Source organism: Stegostoma tigrinum, chromosome 35 (assembly GCF_030684315.1).
Source record: "Stegostoma tigrinum isolate sSteTig4 chromosome 35, sSteTig4.hap1, whole genome shotgun sequence".
Classification (NCBI taxonomy): domain Eukaryota; kingdom Metazoa; phylum Chordata; class Chondrichthyes; order Orectolobiformes; family Stegostomatidae; genus Stegostoma; species Stegostoma tigrinum.
Window position 1 is genome coordinate 24,741,631 of NC_081388.1, and position 23,476 is coordinate 24,765,106.

Sequence of the window (23,476 nt, forward strand, 5' to 3'; positions counted from 1 at the left end):
CCCCTTGAGGAGATGGAAGCTAGAATCTGGGGAGAGTCATATCTTTGGAAGGAGGGAACTGTACCCCTGAGGGTGAGCACCTTCGTGTGAGGGGGAACTGTACCCCTGAGGGTGTGCGCCTTCATGTGAGGGGGAACTATACACGAGGCTGAGCACCTTCATGCGAGAGAACTGTGCCCTAGCGAGGGTGAACACCTTTGTGCAAGGCGGAACTGCCCTGGCGAGGGTGAGCGCCTTCGTGCGAGGGAGAACTGTACCCCGGTGAGGGTGAGTGCCTTTGTGTGAGGGGGAACTGCCCCGGCGAGGGTGAGTGCGTTCGTACGAGGGAGAACTGTACCCCTGAGGGTGAGTGCCTTTGTGCGAGGGAGAACTGTGCACATCCACACCGATTTAAAAACTTTGTAGTGAAAGACAATTAACTACTTCTAATTTTTTAATCAATTAACTACTTCTAAGATTGCAGCAAGGCGTTCGACAAGGGTCCCCACAGTAGGCTATTGTACAAAATGCGGAGGAATGGGATTGTGGGAGATATAGCAGTTTGGATCGGAAATTGCCTTGCTGAAAGAAGACAGAGGGTGGTGGTTGATGGGAAATGTTCATCCTGGAGACCAGTTACTAGTGGTGTACCGCAAGGGTCGGTGTTGGGTCCACTGCTGTTTGTCATTTTTATAAATGACCTGGATGAGGGCGTAGAAGGATGGGTTAGTAAATTTGCAGATGACACTAAGGTCGGTGGAGTTGTGGATAGTGACCAAGGATGCTGTAGGTTGCAGAGAGATATAGTTAAGCTGCAGAGCTGGGCTGAGAGGTGACAAATGGCGTTTAATGCAGACAAGTGTGAGGTGATGCACTTTGGTAGGAGTAACTGGAATGCAAAGTACAGGGCTAATGGTAAGATTCTTGGTAGTGTAGATGAGCAGAGAGATCTTGGTGTCCATGTACACAGATCCTTGAAAGTTGCCACCCAGGTTGACAGGGCTGTTAAGAAGGCATACAGTGTTTTAGCTTTTGTTAGTGGAGGGATCGAGTTCCAGAACCAAGAGGTTATGGTGAAGCTGTACAAAACTCTGGTGTGGCCGCACTTGGAGTATTGTGTACAGTTCTGGTCACTGCATTATAAGAAGGATGTGGAAGCTTTGGAAAGGGTGCAGAGGAGATTTACTAGGATGTTGCCTGGTATGGAGGGAAGGTCTTACGAGGAAAGGCTGAGGGACTTGAGGCTGTTTTCGTTAGAGAGAAGAAGGTTGAAAGGTGACTTAATTGAAACACATAAAATAATCAGAGTGTTGGATAGGGAGAGCCTTTTTCCTTGGATGGTGACGGCGAGCACGAGGGGGCATAGCTTCAAATTGAGGGGAGAAAGATATAGGACAGATGTCAGAGGTAGTTTCTTTACTCAGAGAGTAGTAAGGGAATGGAACGCTTTGCCTGCAATGGTAGTAGATTCGCCAACTTTAGGTACATTTAAGTCATCATTGGACAAGCATATGGACGTACATGGAATAGTGTAGGTTAGGTGGGCTTGAGATTGGTATGACAGTTCAGCACAACATCGAGGGCCGAAGATCCTGTACTGCGCTGTAATGCTCTCCGCTCTAATACAGTTCACTGTGCCAGTGCTGACACTGTAGATGTGACAGTAGTTTTGAAATTGCTGGTATATTGTTGTGAACATGGCAGGAAGCACAAGCAGATGCACTACTGAGGCTAGGTGTATGAAGGGCCATTAGCCACATGTCACAAAGTTTAATTGTTGCATTGATATTGAGCATATTTCTCAATGCCTCATGGTTTCCTGTCTGATGGATATGGCATTGAGCACGAGCCCAGAGAAATTACCCACACATTGTGCTTGCAGCAGTGTAGTGATGTTTGATTTCTCGCAGCTTGTGTCCTGGTAAGATTGGATAATTCAACATCCAGCGAGGTGTGAAATTATACAAAATCAGACTAAATCCACTGAGCAAACTACAATCGTGACTTGATTTTCAAATTCCTAAAGGAGGGAGGTTTAGGAAGGGACTTTTGGTGTGTGATCTGGCTAGTTGTTGTCACTGCTATTAGTGAGGTGAGAGGATAGCAGACAAGGACTTTGCATTGGAAGAGGTTACAGAAGTGGAGAGGATGAGGAGCACGTGTTGAGATGTACTAAGATTGTGAATCAGGCCTCCATTCGTGTTTTAGAGGAATCAGGTTGGTTAGCTCGGTTGGCCGGTTGGCTGGTTTGCCACGCAGAGTGATACCAATAGAGTGGGTTCAGTTCCCATATGGGCTGAGGCTACCATGAAGGACTATACTTCTCAGCCTCTCCCTTCCCTGAGCTGTAGTGCCCCTCAGGTTAAATCACCACCATTCATCTCTCTGCAACGGGAGGACAGCCCTATGGTTCTCTAGGACTATGTTGACTTTACAGGAATCCAGATAGTGTCAGATGTTGTTCCAAATCAATTTGACCCACTCCTGCTCGTGAAGTTGCTCACAGGAAGCAACGAGTAGGAATACATGAGTGCTATTCTGGCTGGCAACTAGTGGTGTGCCTCAGAGATCAGTGTTGGGACCACAATTATTTACAACTTATACAGATAATTTGGCATTGGGGACCACGTGTAGGGTGTCAAAGTTTGCAGATGACACCAAGATGACTGGCAAAGCAAAGCGTGCAGAAGACTGTGAAACTTGCAGAGGAACATAGATACATTGAGTGAGTGAGCAAAGGTCTGGCAGATGGAATACAATGTAAATAAATGTGCAGTCATACGTTTTGGTAGGAGTAATAGTAAAAGGGATTATTACTTGAATGGTAAAAAGTTGCAGCATGCTGCTCTGCAGAGGGACCTGTGTGTCCTTGTCCATGAATCACAGAAGGTTGGTCTGTAGGTACAGCAAGTAATTAGGAAGGCAAATAGAATTTTTGTCTTTCATTGCTAAAGGGATTGAGTTTAAAAGCAGAGAGGTTATGTTGCAGCTATACAAGGTGCTGGTGAGGCCACACCTGGAGTACTGTGTGCAGTTTTGGTCTCCTTATTTGAGGAGGAATGTACAGGCAGTGGAGGAGGTGCAGATGAGGTAGTAGATGAGACTGAGTAGATTGGGATCATGTTCATTGCAATTCAGAAGATTGGGGGGGGGGGAATCTTATAGAAACATATAAAATTATGAAGGGAATAGGTAAGATAGAAGTAGAGAGGATGTTCCCACTGGCAGTTGAAGCTCAGACAACAGGGCATGGCCTCAAGATGTGAGAGAGCAGATTTAGGACTGAATTGAGAAGGAGCTTCTTCACGCCAGTTGTTAATCGATGGAATCCCTTGCCCAGTGAAGTAGGTGACGCTACTTCAGTAAACGTTTTTAAAGCTAAGGTAGATTTTTTTGAACAATAACGGAATTAAAGGATACGGTGAGAGCTTGGGTAAGTGGGTCTGAGTCCACGAAAAGATCAGCCATGATCTTATTGAATGGCGGAGCAGGCTGAAAGGGCTGAACAGCCTACTCCTGCTCCGAGTTCTTATGTTCTGTGTTCTAAGTGGTTTCCAGTTTCATTCATTGGGTTGAAGTGCCACCCACTGGCTACTCAAAGAAGTGCATGGTCAACTTTGTGAATCAGTCCTTTGTCTCCTGATACAGGTAGTAATGATAAAAGTAAATGCAGATGAGAGGGAAAGGAACAGACCCTGGGCGAGAGGTATAAAAGTGATAGAAGGTTAAATAAGAGACAAAATCCTGAAACTTTGCTGGATTTTGTGAAGAATCTGTTCAATTTTGAGTATTTCCAAGCTTTCCTTCCTTTGTTTTCTGATTTTCATCCTGTACAGTATTTTTTTCCTTCAGTTCCAAACATGTTTCTAGCCTCAACTCTGCAACAGATGTAATTTATAAAAGGGAGGTGAGGGTTCAGATCTGTCCATCTAGGAAAAGAGATGATTCCTTCCCAGAAGGAGTGTGGTAAATCTCTATCCCTTCCCTAGTCTCTTTGGGTGGAGGGCAGACCACCCAAGGCTCTTCTGCAAGATAAACCCCCCTCCTTGGAGACACCCAGAGTAAAGGTGCATGTTACCAGTTACACTAAGCAATCAAACTCCTCTTGGTGTTTGCTACACTATTGAGAGGGTCTTTTCCAATTAATTTTCATATCTTTCTGTTTCTGCAGATACCACACTGGCACCTTGGCATTTGGATCTCTCCTCTTAGCCCTTGTCCAGGTTATCAGAGTTTTATTGGAATATATTGATCAGAAAATGAAAGGTAAAAGCTGTTGGAACCTTTAAATTCTTTCCAATAGTCTCTTCCTTATCAGTAATGTTTACTTGCTGCTTTCGATGATGCGTTGATATATGTGCCCCTAGCCAAGCTCTTCCGCTGTAGTTACAGCACTAATATCTATCTGACAATGTGGAAAATTGTCCTGTCCCCAAAAAGCAGAACAAATCCAACTGGGCCAGATACTGCCCCAGCGATCTACTGTTAATCATCAGTAAAGTGATGGAAGGTGTCATCAGTGCGATCAAGCAGCACTTGTTGAGCAATAAGCTGCTCAATGATGCCCAGCTTGGCTTCTGCCAGGGCCACTCAGCTCCTGACCTCATTACAGTCTTGGTTCCAACATGGACACGAGCTGAATTCCAGAGATGAAGCAAGACTGATTGATTGTCCATGGCATTGAGGCTGCATTTGACTGAGTGTGACATCCACAAGCCGTAGGAAAACTGGAATCAATGGGTATCAGGGGCCAAACCCTCCGGTGGTTGGAGTCATACCTGACACATAGGAAGATGGTTGTGGTTGTGGGAGGTCGGTCATCTCGGCTCCAGGACATCTCTGCAGGAGTTCCTCAGGGTAGTGTCCTAGGCCCAACCATCTTCAGCTGCTTCACCAATGGCCTTCCCTCTACCATAAGGTCAGAAATGGGAATGTTTGCCAATGTTCACCATTCGTGACTTCTCAGATACTGAAGCAGTCCACATTCAAATGCACAAAGATCTGGACAATTTCCAGGCTTGGGCTGACAAGTGGCAACTAACACGCAGGCCGCACAAGTATCAGACAATGATTGTCTCTTATTGGAGACAATCTAACCATCATCTCTTGATGTTCAATGATGTTACCTTCGCTGAATCCCCACATATCAATATCCTGGGAATTACCATTGACCAGAAGCTAAACAGGACCAGGCATATAAATACAAACCAGGTCAGAGGCTAAGAATCGTACAGCAGGTAACTCACTACCTGACTCCCCAAAGCCTATCCATAAGTCAGCACTGTGAACTATCTACAAGATGCACTGCAGAAATTCACCCAAGGCTATTTAGACAGTACCTTCCAAACCCGTGACCAGAAAGAACAAGGGCAGGAGGCACGTGGAAACAAAATCACACTCAAGTTCCCATCCAAGCCCACTCAGCATCCAGACTTGGAAGTATATTGCCATTCGTTCAGTGTTGTTGGGTCAAAATCCTGGAATTCCCTCTGTAAGGGATATTTACAGCACATGGACAGTAGCAGTTCTAAAAGGCAGCGCTCAACCATCTTCTCAAGCTCGTTGAGGGACAGGCAATAAGTACTGGGCCCAGCAATCAACACCTATGTCTCATGAATAGGAACAAAAGTGTAGTTGTTTTTATTCTGCCTGAGCAGTCAGTAAAGATTTCCATTTGTGGTTTGCAGGTGCCCAGAATAAGGTCGCAAAGTTTATATTGTCTTGCTTGAAATGTTGCTTCTGGTGTTTGGAGAAATTCCTGAAGTTTTTGAACAGGAATGCTTATATCATGGCAAGTATTCGCCTCCTTCCAACTTCCTGTGGCTCAATGTTTAGATTCTCTTGTTAATTATCTCCAAGGCTATTTCTGGGATCTTGATGAGTGAAAATCGGTTCCTCCGTTTTAAAAATTGTTTTCCCCTCAAGATTTGCTGTCTTCCCTCTGCCACCCCTGCTCCATCACACTCCCTTCACTCCGAAGTCTCGTCCGGTCTTGCTGCTTCTTGCTCAGTCAGACACACCAATAGAGGGGCCAAGGACAGGAGAGGCTATACGTGACCCTGAGTGAGTAATTTGTTCCTGTCTCTTTCCTGTAGGTTGCAATTTATGGGAAGAATTTCTGCACTTCCGCAAAGAACGCTTTCTTCTTACTGATGAGAAATATTGTCCGGTGAGTGGGATGGTAGGGCAGGGGTGGGGTGGGGAGCGGGTGGTGGGTGTTGACAAGGAGGAATGAGGCAGGGATGGAAGGGTGACAGATAGTATATCTATCTCGGCAGCGAGGAGCTCGCGGAAGTCCACCTGTGAGAAGTTACCTAGTTCTCTGTTTTCTCCAGGGTCGTCGTTTTGGATAAAGTCACAGATTTTCTACTGTTCCTGGGCAAACTGCTTATTGTCGGAGGAGTGGGTCAGTCTCTGTTTATTTTTACTGTGCTCTCTGTACAATGGAGAAGGTTTTGAGGCTTGTTTCTCCTGAATCTCCTCTCGACCAGGCTGTGCCAAGTGCAGATAATAGAAATTCTGAGATTTGACTGTCTGCATCCCCTCCACCTACAAAACTCCAGGACCAACAGCTCGATGCTCACCCCCAGAGGACTGCCCCCTCGCTCTCCCTCTTCACACTTTGCCCTGCCAGTCCCTCATTCTGCTGTCTTCATTTCTAGTTATTCAGTGAGATGGACATTTTGACCTTAGGATTATTAACTCAATTTGAGTGGGCCACATGAGTTATCAAACGGAGTCTGGTACCAGATCAGAGAAACTCTAAGTCCTTGATTCCGTGTTGTGGTGAATTATCTGCACCTATTCCCACATCTCTTGATCTTTAGTTTTTATGTTACTTTTAATATTAGAGAAATTGAGACACGTGACCCTTCTGCAGAGTTACAATAGCCCATTGTTGTTGGATAGTAATTCCCAACCCAAGTTGGGAGCTGACTGGGGACTGACAGGCTGCCTCATACTCTCACAACATGGACTTGTCTACTTGCTACCATGGATTGTTTCTGAGCCTGGTTGTGATAGTCTGTGTAGAGTGTAAACGTTCTGTTGACTGATTAGTGACAACTTGGTATGGTAAGGCAAGGCCAGGTTATATTGTGCCATGAAGGATTAATACATTTCTGGTACCAAGGATGATCTATGCAGAGTTCAGGCAATTCTTGGTTCTCCAATTGCCTTGCGTATCCCTCAGATAAGGAGGGGAAGTAACCAAGAGTTGCGAGAACCTGAGCATGTGAGGTGTGTTTGAGAACACTTTGAGATTCCAGTGTAATCAGTTGCTGATGTTCAGTGGAGCAGCTATCACATTAGGAACAAGCAACATGTTGGAATCAAATCAGAGAAATTTTAATCTTTTTGGGAGTTAATGTTGGTATGGACTCTTGATGGTTGCTTGGATCCTTAAGAGGATAACATGATGATATCCCTCACTATGCTGACCAGTGTGTGTTCATTCATTTTTAATAAATAAATCAGTAAGTTGTTAATAAGTGGTTGATTGCTAAAGTCATTCAGTCTGTCTCTAATCTCTAGGTGTTCTTGGATTCTTCTTCTTCACCAAACGAATAGTCATATTTGAAGACAAGGCTCCAACCCTGAATTATTATTGGGTTCCACTGCTGGTGAGTGAGATCAGTCAAGTGCTTGCTTTAAGCAGAATGTGCCCCTACACCTTTTTTAATGCTGGGTGTGCAACAAAAGCATGGCTGTAAGAATACATTCCCCTCTCGGGTGCTTTTCCATTGTAGACATTTACCTTGAAGTAAAGATGATAAATAGTGTGCTGTACAGTGAGTAACTGCCAGCACGTTTGCATAATTACTAATCCTTGCTGTGTGCTAGTTAACTAATGTCAGGCACTACCATTTATACAGTGCAGGAGCAAAGACATAATCTGTGGAAAAGCACTGATTGGAGCAGTGATACTTCTGTTTGTGTTGCAGACTCTGATCGTGGGTTCTTACCTTGTTGCACATGGATTCTTCAGTGTGTACGCAATGTGTGTAGACACTTTGTTCCTCTGCTTCTGTAAGTATGCTACTGGAACACTTGTGACCTATCTGTATTAAAGTTACTTGAGAGCTATTGTAACTAAAGATGGGCCTGGCAAATTGAATTCTGATTGTGTTTTCCTGATAATGCAAGTTTAGTGGAAAAATTTAAATACTTTAAATTAGTAGGTATTGCCACAGAATGAACTGGAAACTTTTTTATTTTTAAAATCTGACTTTCGTTTTCATCACTTCTGGAGACTTATTGAGTCAGTCTGAGGAACAGCAGAGCTATATAAACCAGGAAAGCTTTTGACAGTAATATTTACTGAGTTTGCTAATTTACATTGGAGTGTCAGTATTAGCACTCCAGTAGGCCTCTGGAAAAGATGAGCATTAGCTGAAACACCTTCTCGATGTCCAGTGATTCCTGTTGTACCCATTGACTGAAAGCAGCTTTATACAATGCTCCCCAGCAGCTTGTTGGACACACTCTGTCTCAACCTTACTGGTGGATTAGCTGTCATCTCACTGGCACAATGGGTTTAAGGGGCTAAAGACCTCATGGTTCCTAGAATGATCAGTTATGTGACAACCTGTAAGACAGAGTGTCAGCACTTCTAGGAGAAAAGTACAGGGCAAATAAAATCTTTTTAGTCCTTAATGTTCTAGTGAAAGGGTTAAAAGTAGATCCAGATTAGAGATTTCACCTCAGCAAGGACCAGAATTTTTCAATGGACAGGTAACTTTACAGTATTATGTTCTGACTTCCAAATAAAGACCAAAAGAACTGTGGATGCTGTGAATTGGGAACAAAAACAAAAGTTGCTGGTAAAGCTCAGCAAGTCTCGCAGCATCTGTGGAGAGCAAAACAGAGTGAATGTTTCGGGTCCGGTGACCTTTCCTCAGTTCTGCAAGACCCGCTGAGCTTTGCCAGCAACTTTGTTTCTGATTTCCAAATGTCTTCCTGTAATTAGCCCTATTATTAGGGTCCGTATGGGTTTATCAGGTCATTGAATCTGTTCACTTACTATTCTCCCCTCTTTATTTTACGTTTTCTCTATCTACTCATTTGTATTTTCTCCAATACCCTTGTTTCATCTGTTGGTTTGAAATGTGAATGAAATCAGTATGGCTATAGGTCTGAATCAAGAACTAATCCATGATCCTGACTTTGCTGGGTAAACTGGCCATGGTTAGGTCCTCTAACCGTTATGGAATCTGGTTGCAATGCATTCCCTGTTCGGGTGAAGCAATTAACCTTGTGCTCATGGTTATAGATATTGACCAAGCACCAACAATGACCTTAAATCTGCAGCATTGTTCTTGATCAGCTTATCTTCTGTGTCTCTGTTCTTTTACATCTATAAACCTGAGTTTTGAAGTAATCCTAAAGGTGCACAGCTGGCTAGTCCTATCAACACATCCAAGGGAATTCAGTCTGTAAAGTTTATCCACACCAACAGTTTTTTTTTTAAGTAATGTGGCATAACCTGGGGAAGGCTCTGATTTTAGGAAAGGAATTCTAAACCCCATAGCAGGTCTGCTCTCACCAGATACTGACACATTTGTATTTCCAATGGCCTCTTTTTTTTCTGATTGCTATTACTAAGCTTTGTCTTTATTTTTGTGACATCATTTCCTTTTACTGACTGTAATGGTTACTTGCTGCTTTCTCTTTTTTCACTCTCTCCTTTTCTCTTCTGCCGTTGCACTATCTGCCTCCGTTCGTCACTTCTGCCCGGGGATGTGTTTGAATTCTTCTGCCTTTCTGCTTCTGCTGCTGGGAAACCAGGTGAAGATCTGGAGCGGAACAGTGGCTCTGCAGAGAGACCGTATTATTCATCGCCGGATCTGCGCGACATTCTGTACAAAAAGAAAAGCCATTCTCAGATAGCACAGATTCAAGAGGAGTGACTGAGAGCTACTGCAATGAGGCACAGTCAGTACTACTAGACTAATGAAGAACATCATTAATGAGATGCCCCGGGAGGAGCCTGTCACTAAACTACAGCATCTGTCACGCTGCTGCAAAATTCTCCTTGTTACTCAACTGTTAACTAACAGTGTGAAGGTGGGAATATTTCTATTGGTACTGGATTGTTTGGAAGCCATTTCTCTTTCCAAAACAATGACCAAATTATGGAATAAACTCCCAGGTAGAGTGAAGTGAACAGATCTGATGGATGCAAAAAATAACAGTTATTTAGACTAGATTGAGAGATGAGGTGAGAGGTTGAGATGTAGATTGATATGAGTAAGGGACAAACAAAATAGACCTAATTGTCACTGCCGAAAAATTCTTATGGAGGTCGAGAGCTTTCAGTTGAGACAACTCTGGAATAGTTCAATGATAACTTTAATAGAATTTCTATACTCAAATGATAGTAGCTACTCAATTACTTATTACTCACTCCTCCACTTAAATTTCTTTGCAGTCTGACACTTTCATTGGAAACAGTGTTTTTTCTTTGATCAGTCTTCAGCCAAAGATGTACTTTTTTGAACTGCATCCATCATTTTAAGAGGCTGCTTTGACAACACAGGGTCAACGGTAGTATGTGGTTGCGTACTAATATTGCACCCAGTTTCTAGATTGAAGTTGACCTTAAATTTGTTAGTCTTTTTGACAAATATGATTATGATGTTGCTGTCCATGCAGTGGAAGACCTGGAGAGGAATGATGGTTCAAATGAACGACCCTATTTCATGTCAAAGGCACTCCTGAAGATCCTGAGAAAAAAAAATGAATGAAGACTTAGAGTGCAGCCTGCAACTTGAGTCAAGCCTGTATCTAAAGAACATGGAATCCTTCTGGATCAACCCTGCCACTAATGCAGTGTGGAGCAAGACTGTCTGTGCATGAAGAGTGCTAGACTTTGGTATGCAGTCAGCAGTGGCTAATGTCCCAGGTGTGACAGGCTTATCTGCATTACTGCTGTCTCTACCTCCTACCTTAATGTGCCAAAAAGGGGTCATATTTTGAGATAAAATTGTTAATGTCTGGGAGACTTTGGGCTTTATAAACTTAAGAGGAAGAAAGCTCACTTGTCTGCAGTTAGGTGGCAGACCCTTGCTTCAGACCGATTGCTCCATTTGCCACAATGTCACAGACAGGTTCAGATGGCATTAATAAACTCAAGCTATGTTTTCATGCATTATGAACTGTCTTTAGTGCTCCACTTAGCTTTGGTTACATGTAACAGAGAACTTTATGCATTTTTGCCTGTTACACAGGCAGTTTACTGTACATCAACTTTTACATGCACATGCTGAATTTTCTCCCCTACCTCCTGACTGTAATAACTCTTGGCTTGTGTATGGATTTCAGGAGTGCTGAGATTTCTAGTATCCCACTCTCACTCATTCTTCAAGTGTGAGCCTTTTATACAACAGCCTTGAAACATTTGAGATGAGCAACTGACGTGTTCTGGTCTTGTCCCCAAAATTTAGTGCAGTTTGTGTCCTACTGCAGAGAAGTGCTAAGAGTAAATTGAATATCAAGCGCCCATAATCTTCCAAACTAAAAAGTCCTGAAGTGTCAATAGCATTATTGCAGCTTCTGATGGCTTGCTATGAGTTGTTTTTGTTTTGTTTTCTGTTTTAAGCGAGTGAGTAACCCATTCAGGGATGTTTAAATCATGTGCTCTTCATGCTGTTACAAACAGTATATTTATTTAAAGAAAACTGCTACTTCAAGATTTGATATTGAGTTCACTTCCTTAGACTTCTGTGGTTAGGCAAAAGAATTTAATGTTCCTATGTTAAAGATAAAAATGAGGCAATAGCTGTTTTTAAATGATAGACATTTTCTGAAAACTTTGTTAAATCTGAGTGTTAGATACAAACCTCCCTCAATCAGAGAAGGCTCAGCCTAACTAGGCAGCTTGATTGTTTTACAGGGATTTTAGAATGTTATTTTAACAATGACAAAGAGACAGCTTTACTCTATAAATTAAATTGCAATGTTAACTGGCTTTAAGTAAAGTTGTTTAGATATTGCTTGCTCATACAACTATGACAGTTGTGTATTCTGCCAATCTGTTTTTATGCATGCCACAGTTGGCTAATGAAATAAATTGTTAATGTTACTTTTGTAAATGAAGGTGGCTGTTTTGGATGTATTCATGCCAAGAGTTGTTGGAATTTAAACCTGGTATGTAACAGATTGTTTCCGCAGGCCTGGTTCTTGCCACATTCTGTATTAAATTTAAAGCGCCTAATTATATCATTTATTCTAAAACCATTTCTGCCTCTACTTTGTGTTGATTCAATAAATTATAATTACAGAGACGTGAATTGCTAAGATTTGTCAAGTCTAAAACAGACACAGTGGGAGTTGGATGGTATTGGCTTAAGATTGGGGCATGGGACCTGAACAGTGGCTATATTAAATGTGATATATAAATAAGTACTTATTTGACTGTAACTTTAAATTTTAAAATTTCATTGTGGAACCTGTTTTTTTTTAATTTTGGGATTTTAAGAAAATAAGATTGTTCAATATCAGGACCATTTAAGTAAACATTACAATGTAGAAATGGGATTCTACCGGCTTGAAGATGATAGATTCAGATAAAAGATCCTCAAACAATCATGTGATCTTTTGAAAATTTTCAATGATTATGCCCACTGTTGTACCATCGAACCCACTTATGCAGACTGGTGAGCTGTGAGGAATACACTGTCCCATCTGGTTCTGTCATGGACAATTGTAGCTTGTTGGGAGCTGGGGAAGTGGGATACATTAAATTTCAAATCAGTTTTTTTAATTACCTTTTAAGGAGCAGATTCATAGAATGGCAACAGTACCATTCATCCAGTTGTCTATCATCAACTTTGTGCAAAAGCAACTCATCGTGTCCCACTTCTTCCCCCCCTCCCCCATAACAGCAAATATAATCTCTTCAGGGAATTATCCCAGATAACACGGTGTGAAGCTGGATGAACACAGTGGGCCAAGCAGCATCAGAGGAATAGGAAAGCTTGACATTTTGGGTCAGGGCCCTGCCCTTCCCTTCCCCTCCCCTCCCCTCCCCCTCACCCATTTCTGAAGGGCCCTGACCTGAAATGTCAAACTTTCCTGCTCCTCTGATGCTGCTTGGCCCACTGTGTTCATCCAGCTCCACACCGTGTTATCTCAGATTCTCCAGCATTGGCAGTTCCTGCTATGTCAGGGAATTACCCCACTTCTTTTTGAAAGCTAGCATTGAATCTGCTTCCAACAGGCTTGCAGCAGTGCATTCTAGATCCCAACCTGAAAAAGTGTTACTTCCGGTTCTTTTACTGTTCACCTTAAATCAGTGTCTTTTGGTTTGTGACTCTTCCACTATTGCGAACCATTTCTCCTTTGTCAAGCCCACTCTAAAACCTCTATCAAATCTTCTTTCAACCATGTCTTTTTTAGGGAGGAATGATCCCAGCTTTACCAAACATTTCTCAAAACTGATGTCCCTTGTCCTGAAATCATTGAGCGGAAAAGATTTGCAAATATTTTTCCTGGCCTTCAGACCTTCTTAAAAAGCAGTTCAGAATTAGATTGCTTTGTCTACAAAAGAAATAGTGTAATAAATGAAAGAATTGCCATAACTATCCATTATCTGCTGTAGATGAACAGTCGATTTAACTTCCTTGTTTTCGTTTATCATGACTGTATAAAACCATGGCCCGTTTGCCTTGATTGCACTCTGAACATGGTCTACCAACTCCAATGGTTTGTACGTGTACAAATCCAAGTTCCCTTTCTTGCTCCATCGTTAGAAAATTGTACTCTTCCTTTCTGTGACTGCATTACTTCAACTTCTTACTATTTCATCTGCCTAACATCTTTACGTTTAATCCTCCTCACTCTATTTAAAATAAATGGAAAATCCTGCAAATGTGGAAAAAAAAGGAAAATCTTGGAAAGAGAAGAGCAGAGTTGAAATGCTTACTATTTTATGCCACAAATGCTGATTTTTTTTTTGCCTGTGCATTAGAGATAATGGGGACTGCAGATGCTGGAGAATCAGGAATAACAAAGTGTGAAGCTGGATGAACACAACAGGCCAAGCAGCAGACGTTTTATCTTTGGTGCAATCTCTGAAGGGTCAAGGCCCGAAACGTCAGCTTTTGAGCTGCTGGGCCTGCTGTGTTCATCCAGCCCCACACTTCGTTATCTTTGCCTGGGCAGTGTCAGGATTTTCTAATTTTAACTCCATAAGTACCATCACTAAGGAATTCGTCGTTTAATTTTTCGCTATTAATCCTCAGGATAGCCCTACTTTTCGAAGAGATTTTGAATCCCCCGGAATGTGGTGAGATTTATTAGGAGTTGGTGTTGTTCAGCCAGCACTCTGCAGTCCCTCTATTGTTCCAACAGATTGGAGCCAGAGAACTACCTTACCCAAAGAGCCGGCTGGATGACGTCACGCGCATGTGGATTGTGGCCGCTTCATATCACGTGGACAGATCACCGCCGCTGGATTGGCGTGTTTGAACGGAGCGGGTGGGGCCGCGCCTGCGCACTGGCCACTATGAAAGGTCCGTTAGCGCCGCGCGGGTCACGTGGTTTTTTTGTCTTCTCTCTGGTGTGCGGCCGTGAGCAGGCGAGGGTGAGTCAATGAGCCGTTCCGGGGCCGCAGGAAGGGAAGGCGATATGCGCGCAGAATAGCGGACAGTAAACGCGTAGCATTGCTCCAGGTAGTTGTCAAAGCCGGGACAGGGGTAGGTCGGCGTTCGCTGCTGTCCCGAGCTTGTACCGGCCCTCCCCCGTCTCGCACCGACGGCTTGAAGTGCGTCAATTGCGGCCTAAGCGCCGGAGTATCGAATGGCCTGTGTGCCACGGCCAGTGGGTGGAGTATATGGGAGGTGGACTGAGCAGTGACGTGACAGCTTCGGCCGAGCCGAGTGGTGGTTTAAGACAATCCGTCCTCGTCCTCTTTCTCCTTCCCCTTCCCCCCCCCCACCCCCCGACGGCGGCCATGAGGCAGCGAACAGCCGCTCAAGATGGCGCCGAAGGTGGGTGGTGCTGCGCGCAATTTCGCTTCATCACGGGCACCTTTCTGCTGTTCTGATTGGCTCCTTCCGGACAGGACCCTGGCCACCCATTAGTGCTCCTATTGGTTAAGGCAAGTGTTCTATGCCTTATTGGACTGCACGTGGTGCAAAGGATAATGGTGCTTCCTTTCTGTTAGTGTCAATACGACTGGGGGCATGTCATCTTTATCCGAAGTAATGGGGCAGGATGAGGGGTAGAGAATGCAGGGAAACAGAGCAATAAGAGTTGGGTAAAGTAAGGGGTAGGGCAGCAGAGTATCAAACCTCCGCTAAACTTACGTTTTCCATTCTAAATCATGGTTGCTGTTGGTATTTTTGTTTAGCGAGGATATTAAGTACAGATCAGACTCCAGCACAATGGCCTACACCTGTTCGTATATTTTCTGAAATAACTTCCATGTCGTTTTAACCACATAAATTATTCAGACAAGAACCTCCATTATATGATGTATATTCGCACTTGTATGAAATCTCATATTTGCCATTTGGACTATTCTGGACGAAGTTCTGTACCAATCAGGACATTTCAGATATGTCCCGTTGTAAACCGTTCTAGGGAAAAACTATTTTGTCTATGAAACTAATGGTAAAGGATGAACATCCTGTTGTTGATTCCACAAATGTTTGGGGTACCCCATATATGTACACTATAGTAACAACAACATAAACAAAGCTGCTGGAAAAGCTCTAGCTGAACTCGTCCTCACCCTCAACAACTTCTCTTTTGACTCCTCCCACTTCCTACAGACTAAGGGGGTGGCCATAGGCACCCGCATGGGCCCCAGCTGTGCCTGACTCTTTGTAGGTTACGTGGAACAGTCCCTCTTCTGCACCTACACAGGCCCCAAACCCCACCTCTTCCGGTACATTGATGACTGTATCGGCGCCGCCTCTTGCTCCTCAGAGGAGCTCGAACAGTTCATCCACTTCACCGACACCTTCCACCCCAACCTTCAGTTCACCTGGGCCATCTCCAGCACATCCCTCACCTTCCTGGACCTCTCAGTCTCCATCTCAGGCAACAAGCAGCTTGTAACTGATGTCTGTTTCAAGCCCACCGACTCCCACAGCTACCTAGAATACACCTCCTCCCACCCACCCTCCTGCAAAAATTCCATCCCCTATTCCCAATTCCTCCGCCTCCGCCGCATCTGCTCCCACGATAAGACATTCCACTCCCGCACATCCCAGATGTCCAAGTTCTTTAAGGACCGCAACTTTCCCCCCACAGTGATCGAGAACGCCCTTGACAGCATCTCCCGTATTTCCCACAACACATCCCTCACACCCCGCCCCCGCCACAACCGCCCTAAGAGGATCCCCCTCGTTCTCACACACCACCCTACCAACCTCCGGATACAACGCATCATCCTCCGACACTTTCGCCATTTACAATCCGACCCCACCACCCAAGACATTTTTCCATCCCCACCCCTGTCTGCTTTCCGGAGAGACCACTCTCTCCGTGACTCCCTTGTTCGCTCCACACTGCCCTCCAACCCCACCACACCCGGCACCTTCCCCTGCAACCGCAGGAAATGCTACACTTGCCCCCACACCTCCTTCCTCACCCCTATCCCAGGCCCCAAGATGACATTCCACATTAAGCAGAGGCTCACCTGCACATCTTCCAATGTGGTATACTGCATCCACTGTACCTGGTGTGGCTTCCTCTACATTGAGGAAACCAAGCGGAGGCTTGGAGACCGCTTTGCAGAACACCTCCGCTCAGTTCGCAACAAACAACTGCACCTCCCAGTCGCAAACCATTTCCACTCCCCCTCCCATTCTCTAGATGACATGTACATCATGGGCCTCCTGCACTGCCACAATGATGCCACCCGAAGGTTGCAGGAACAGCAACTCATATTCCGCCTGGGAACCCTGCAGCCTAATGGTATCAATGTGGACTTCACCAGTTTCAAAATCTCCCCTTCCCCCACTGCATCCCAAAACCAGTCCAACCTGCCTCTGCCTCCCTAACCGGTTCTTCCTCTCACCCATCCCTTCCTCCCACCCCAAGCCGCACCCCCATCTACCTACTAACCTCATCCCACCTCCTTGACCTGTCCCCTCCCTACCTCCCCACCTATACACTGTCCACCTATCTTCTTTACTCTCCATCTTCGGTCCGCCTCCCCCTCTCTCCCTATTTATTCCAGTTCCCTCTCCCCATCCCCCTCTCTGATGAAGGGTCCAGGCCCGAAACGTCAGCTTTTGTGCTCCTGAGATGCTGCTTGGCCTGCTGTGTTCATCCAGCCTCACATTTTATTATCTTGGAATTTTCCAGCATCTGCAGTTCCCATTATCTCTGCTGGAAAAGCTCATCAGGTCTGGCAGCATCTGTGGAGGAGAAAACAGAGTTAATGTTTTGGGTCTGGCGACCCTTCCTCAGAACGCTGTATTGTTGTTGCTACCACTTGATTAGTGTCTTCTTTGTATTGTCTTGTGGCAAGGTACCATCCTACAACTGTTCATTTGTAGATTAGAGTCATATAATGCAGAACACAGGCCATTCACCTCTTGATTTCTGTTACTCATCTCAGAACTGTTCATTTAGTCCTGTTTTGCCCCACATGACTGACCTATCCCCCCCCCCACCGACCTATACTCACCCTTACTGGCCTCATCCCTGCCTCTTTGACTTAACTGTCTCCTCTCTACCTATCTTCTCTATCCATCTTCTATCTGCCTGCCCCTCTCTCCCTATTTATTTCAGAATCCCCTTCTCCTCCCTCATTTCTGATGAAGGGTCCAGGCTCGAAACGTCAGCCTTCCTGCTCCTATGATGCTGCTTGGCCTGCTCAGTTCAAAGAGCTCACCACCTTGTTATCTCGGATTCTCCAGCATCTGCAGTTCCTATTATCTTTGCCCCGAGTGATTTGTTTTCAAGTGCTTAAAAATTTTGTGTTGGAACAGTGTCCATGACTTCTTGTATAAAGATTTGCTTCTTCCACCTTATTTTAAATCAGGCCCGCTTATTTGGTGGAAAGCCTCTCTCAAACATGTAACATCCTTCATAAAGTGTGATGGTCAGATTGACTGCCTTAGTTGAGGCCTAGCCAGTAATTTTCATCAAGTTTGGCATAAAATCTTTGTTTTGTACTTTGTGCCTGTGTGTGGAGCATGGATCCTACTATTTGCTAGAATTACTGGTATTACCAAGGATATCAGTTTATATAAACTGTCATGTGGAAAAATTGCAGAAGCTTGGAATGTTTCCCCAAGAACAGCTGATTTAGATACTCATAAATGCAAAGGGGTTTCTATGGAGAAACTGCTTCCACCAAATAAGCGGGCCTGATTTAAAATAACGTGGAAGAAGCAAATCTTTATACAAGAAGTCATGTAGAGATAGTGAACACTGCTGATGCTGGAGTCTGTGATAATATTGTGGAAGTGGAGGAGCGCAGCAGGCCAGACAGCATCAGAAGAATAGGAAAGCTGACATTTTGGATTAGGACCCTTCTTCAGAAAAAGCTTTACACTATGGATCCTGTAGGCTTTTTTAACTCGCTTGTTACCTGCTACCTTCAGGAGTTGTGTGCTGTGCCTCCTGATGCCTCTGATAAGTAATTTAATATGTTTAATCCCTTTTAAGTGAATGCTGTGTTCTTTGAAATTGGGCAAAGGTGCCGAGATATGGAGCAAAAGCAGGAGGAAGAAGTTGAGATATAGGTACAAGCCATGCACTAAGTGGCTGATGAACCAGGTTAGAGGGACCAAGTGTGCTACCCCTGTTCAGTTTCATTTGCTTAATCATGCCCTCCAGTTGGTTTCAGTCCTCAGACGTTTCATCCCTGACCTCACCAGCATGATATGTCCAACCCCAGGCCCTGGCTTTGCTTTTATGCTTTCCAGGAAGTTGTTTGCATTCTTTTTCCTCAGCTGCTACAAAATAGGTGCTTAGTTTCTGTAGAAGGGAGTGCTGAATTGATCTGATCTCAGTCTGATTGAAAAGAAAGGACTACACATGACTAAGTCCTTTAAAAGTTTTTTGAGAAGATTTGTAGCTCAGGTCATGGATGTGGTTGCAGACTTGCTCACTGAGCCAGTGTGTTTGATTGCAGTTGCTTTGCCACTCTGCTAGGTAATATCATCAGTGTGCCACCAGTGAAGCACTGGTGTTCTTTCCTGCTTATTATTTATATGCCTCACTTTGCTGGGGTAGTTGTTATTAGTTCTGGTTCTGTTTTTCAGTGGTTTGTGTATGAGGTCCAGTTCAGTGTGTTTGATGGAGTTCCAGTTTGAATGCCAGGCCTCCAGGAATTCGCTGGCATGCCTCTGTTTGGCTTGTGTTGTCCCAGTTGAATTTGTCTCTTTCTTTGACTGTGTGTGTTGAGACCAGTGACAATTGTTCATGACTTTTGGTGACCAGTTCCTTGTCTGTTTGTACATAAGGACAAAAGCAATGTTTTCAATTGATTTGCATTTTCTGCTCTTCTTGCTTGGTCAGTAGCTTAATGAAGTTCACCTGGCTTTACCCAAATGTGTCTGTGGAAGACCGATACATATCTATTAAGTAATTGAGATTCTCATGGGATTATTAGGCCAGGCCACATTTTGAATGTTAGAATAGAATCTCTACAGTGTGGAAACAGGCACTTCGGCTCAACACGTCCACACTGACCCCCGGAGCATTCCACCCAGATCCATCCCCTGACAATCCACCTAAGCTACACAGCCCTGAACCCTAAGCAATTTAGCATAGTCAATCCACCCAGCCTGCACATCTTTGGACTGTGGGAGGAAAACCACGCAGACGTGGGGAGAATTGCAAACTCCACACAGACAATTGCCCAAGCGTGGAAACGAGCCCGGGTCCCTGGCACTGTGAGGCAGCAGTGCTAACCACTGAGCTATCATGCCACCCCGCAGTAAGAAGGATGTGATGGCCTTGGCAGTCCAGAAGAGGTTCACAGGAATGACCCTGGGAGTGAAGGGCTCGTCATATGAGGGAAGGTGGAGGGCTCTCTGTCTGTACTTAATGGAGTTTAGAAGGATGCGGGAGATCTGACTGGACCTTAGTGAATACTGTGAAGCATGGATATTGTGGCTATGAAGATGTTCCCACAGTCAGAGAGACTAGGACCTGAGGGCATAGCCTAAGCAGAGGGTTGATGCTTTAGGTCTGAGAAGAGGAATTTCCTCAGCCAGAAAGTGGTGAAACTTATTGCCACAGGAACTTGTGAATCATTGTGTGGTAATGGGATCGAAACTTGCAGGTAGAAGGCAAGAGAATGGGGGCTGAGAAACATATAGCAACTTAGAGAAACTTCTTCCTGTTAGGTCTTGATGAGGGGGTGACCCCTGATTTGTAAAGTCTACCTTACGAACATTTGTAATAAGAAATATGATCTCGAAGGTGAAAGCAGCTGCTTTATATTGTTCTACATTATGTGCTGACTTGTGAATGAACAGAGAACATAGAAAAGTACAGCACAGTACAGGCCCTTCGGCCCACAATGTTGTGCCGTGGAATATTCCTAATCCAAAAATAAAATAAAATAAGCTAACCTGCAATCCCCTCGATTCACTGCTGCCCGTGTGCATGTCCAGCAGTCACTTAAATGTCACTAATGACTCCGCTTGCACGACTACCATTGGTAAACTATTCCATGCGCTCAACTCTCTGGGTGAAGAACCTCCCTCTGACGTCTCCTCTATACCTTCCTCCTAACACCTTAAAACTATGACCCCTCATGGCAGTCAGTCCTGCCCTGGGGAAAAGTCTCTGGCTATCGACTCTATCCATGCCTCTCATTACCTTGTATACCTCAATCAAGTCACCTCTCTTCCTCCTTCTCTCCAGAGAGAAAAGTCCGAGCTCAGTCAACCTCTCCTCGTAAGACAAGCCCTCCCGTCCAGGCAGCATCCTGGTAATCCACTGTACCCGGTGCGGCTCCCTCTACATTGGGGAAACCAAGCGGAGGCTTGGGGACCGCTTTGCAGAACACCTCCGCTCAGTTCGCAACAAACAACTGCACCTCCCAGTCGCAAACCATTTCCACTCCCCCTCCCATTCTCTTGATGACATGTCCATCATGGGCCTCCTGCACTGCCACAGTGATGCCACCCGAAGGTTGCAGGAACAGCAACTCATATTCCGCCTGGGAACCCTGCAGCCTAATGGTATCAATGTGGACTTCACCAGTTTCAAAATCTCCCCTTCCCCCACTGCATCCCTAAACCAGCCCAGTTCATCCCCTCCCCCCACTGCACCACACAACCAGCCCAGCTCTTCCCCCCCCACCCACCCACCCACCCACCCACCCACCCACCCACCCACTGCATCCCAAAACCAGCCCAACCTGTCTCTGCCTCCCTAACCGGTTCTTCCTCTCACCCATCCCTTCCTCCCACCCCAAGCCGCACCCCCAGCTACCTACTAACCTCATCCCACCTCCTTGACCTGTCCGTCTTCCCTGGACTGACCTATCCCCTCCCTACCTCCCCACCTCCCCACCTACACTCTCTCCACCTATCTTCTTTACTCTCCATCTTCGGTCCGCCTCCCCCTCTCTCCCTATTTATTCCAGTTCCCTCCCCCCATCCCCCTCTCTGATGAAGGGTCTAGGCCCGAAACGTCAGCTTTTGTGCTCCTGAGATGCTGCTTGGCCTGCTGTGTTCATCCAGCCTCACATTTTATTATCTTGGAATCTCCAGCATCTGCAGTTCCCATTATCTCAGCATCCTGGTAAACCTCCTTTGCACCCTCTCCAAAGCTTACTCATCTTTCCTATAATAGGGCGACCAGAACTGGACACAATATTCCAAGTGTGGTCTCACCAGGGTTTTGTAGAGCTGCAGCATAACCTCGAGGCTCTTAAATTCGATCCCCCTGTTAATGAAAGCCAAAACACCATATGCTTTCTCAACAACCTTCTCCACCTGGGTGGCAACTTTGAGGGAGCTATGCACTTGAACACCAAGATCCTGCTGTTCCTCCACACTGCCGAGAATGCTGTCTTTAATCCTATAATCAGCATTTAAGTTTGACCTTCCAAAATGCATCACCTTGCATTTATCCAGGTTGAACTCCATCTGCCATTTCTCAGCCCGGCTCTGCATTCTGTCAACGTCTCGCTGAAGCCTGCAATAGCCCTCGATACTATCAATGGCACATCCAACCTTAGTGTCATCAGCAAACATACTAACCCACCCCTCAACCTCCTCATCCGAGTCATTTATAAAAACTACAAAGAGCAGAGGCCCAAGAACAGAGCCCTACAGGACACCACTCAGCACTGACCTCCAGGCAGAATACTTATCATCTACAACCACTCTCTGCCTCCTGTCAGCCAAATAATTCTGAATCCAGACAGCCAAATCACCCTGTATCCCATACCTCCTGACTTTATGAATGAGCCTGCCATGGGGAACCTTATCAAATGCCTTGCTGAAGTCCATGTACACCACATCCACTGCTCGACCCTCGTCAACCTGTCTCGTGACTTCCTCAAGGAACTCAGTAAGATTTGTAAGGCATGACCTGCCCCTCACAAAGCCATGCTGACTCCCTTTAATCACGCTATGCTTTTCCAAATAGTCATAAACCCTATCCCTCAGAATTCTTTCCAAAACCTTGCAGACCACAGACTTAAGAATGACTGGTCTGTAGTTTCCAGGGATTTCCCTATTCCCTTTCTTGAAAAGAGGAACAACATTTGCCTCCCTCCAATCTTCCGGTACGACTCCTGTGGAGAGTGAGGAAGCAAGGATCTTCGCCAGCGGCTTAGCACCCTCCTTTCTCGCTTCCCGGAGCAACCTAGGATAAACCTGGTCTGGCCCTGGGGACTTATCAATCTTAATGTTTGCCAAAATTTCCAGCACATCACCTTCCACAATCTTGATCTGTTGAAGCCTGTTCTCCTGCTCCTCAAAGTTCTCATTCACAACAAGGTCCCTTTCCTGAGTGAAAACCGAAGCAAAAAACTCATTTAAGGCTTCCCCTATCTGCTCAGACTCCATGCACAAGTTCCCTATGCTATCCCTGATCGGCCCTAGCTTCTCCCTGATCATTCTCTTATTCCTCACGTATAAGTAAAATGCCTTTGGGTTTTCCCTAATCCTTCCTGCCAAGCCTTTTTCGTGACCCCGCCTGGCTCTCCTCAGTCCACTTTTGAGCTCCTTCTGAGCAAGCCTGTAATCCTCTAAAGCTGTGCTCGATCCTTGCTTCCTCCACTTTATGTACGCTGCCTTTTTCTTTTTGACAAGAAGCACCTCTGTACCCATCATCCAACGCTCTTTAATCTTACCCCTTCTTACCTGTCTCAGAGGAACAAATTTATACATCACTCGCAACAACAGCTCCTAAACAGCCTTCACATGTCTGCTGTGCCCTTTCTGTGGAACAGTTGCTCCCAATCTGTACTTCCTAACTCCTGTCTGATAGCGTCATAGTTTCCTTTACCCCAGTTAAATATCTTCCCCTGGTAACTGCTCCTTTGCCTTTCCTTGGCTCTGGT

The 23,476-nt window shown here is 45.1% G+C and overlaps 2 protein-coding genes across 8 annotated transcripts in view; both read left to right on the top strand.

The window, feature by feature from the left end:
* The window catches only part of slc44a2 (solute carrier family 44 member 2), a 98,014-nt gene extending 85,798 nt beyond the window's left edge, over positions 1-12,216 (top strand). For 3 of the 5 annotated variants that reach the window (XM_059640018.1, XM_059640015.1, XM_059640017.1), the window contains 7 exons: positions 4,151-4,245; positions 5,667-5,770; positions 6,075-6,148; positions 6,315-6,385; positions 7,513-7,601; positions 7,923-8,007; positions 9,766-10,044. In XM_059640018.1, the coding sequence (XP_059496001.1) occupies positions 4,151-4,245; positions 5,667-5,770; positions 6,075-6,148; positions 6,315-6,385; positions 7,513-7,601; positions 7,923-8,007; positions 9,766-9,887 (640 nt within the window). In that variant the 3' untranslated portion in view covers positions 9,888-10,044. Of the gene's footprint in view, positions 1-4,150; positions 4,246-5,666; positions 5,771-6,074; positions 6,149-6,314; positions 6,386-7,512; positions 7,602-7,922; positions 8,008-9,765; positions 10,045-10,632 lie in introns of those variants that run through there. The other 2 variants (XR_009442979.1, XM_059640016.1) reach the window with 2 other exon arrangements.
* Positions 12,217-14,485: 2,269 nt separating this feature from the next.
* LOC125447611 (interleukin enhancer-binding factor 3-like) overlaps positions 14,486-23,476 on the top strand; it is a 61,906-nt gene continuing 52,915 nt past the window's right edge. For all 3 annotated transcript variants that reach the window (XM_048522170.2, XM_048522171.2, XM_048522172.1), the window contains exon 1: positions 14,486-14,563. The gene's annotated coding sequence lies outside the window, so the exon portion shown is untranslated. The remainder of the gene's footprint in view (positions 14,564-23,476) is intronic.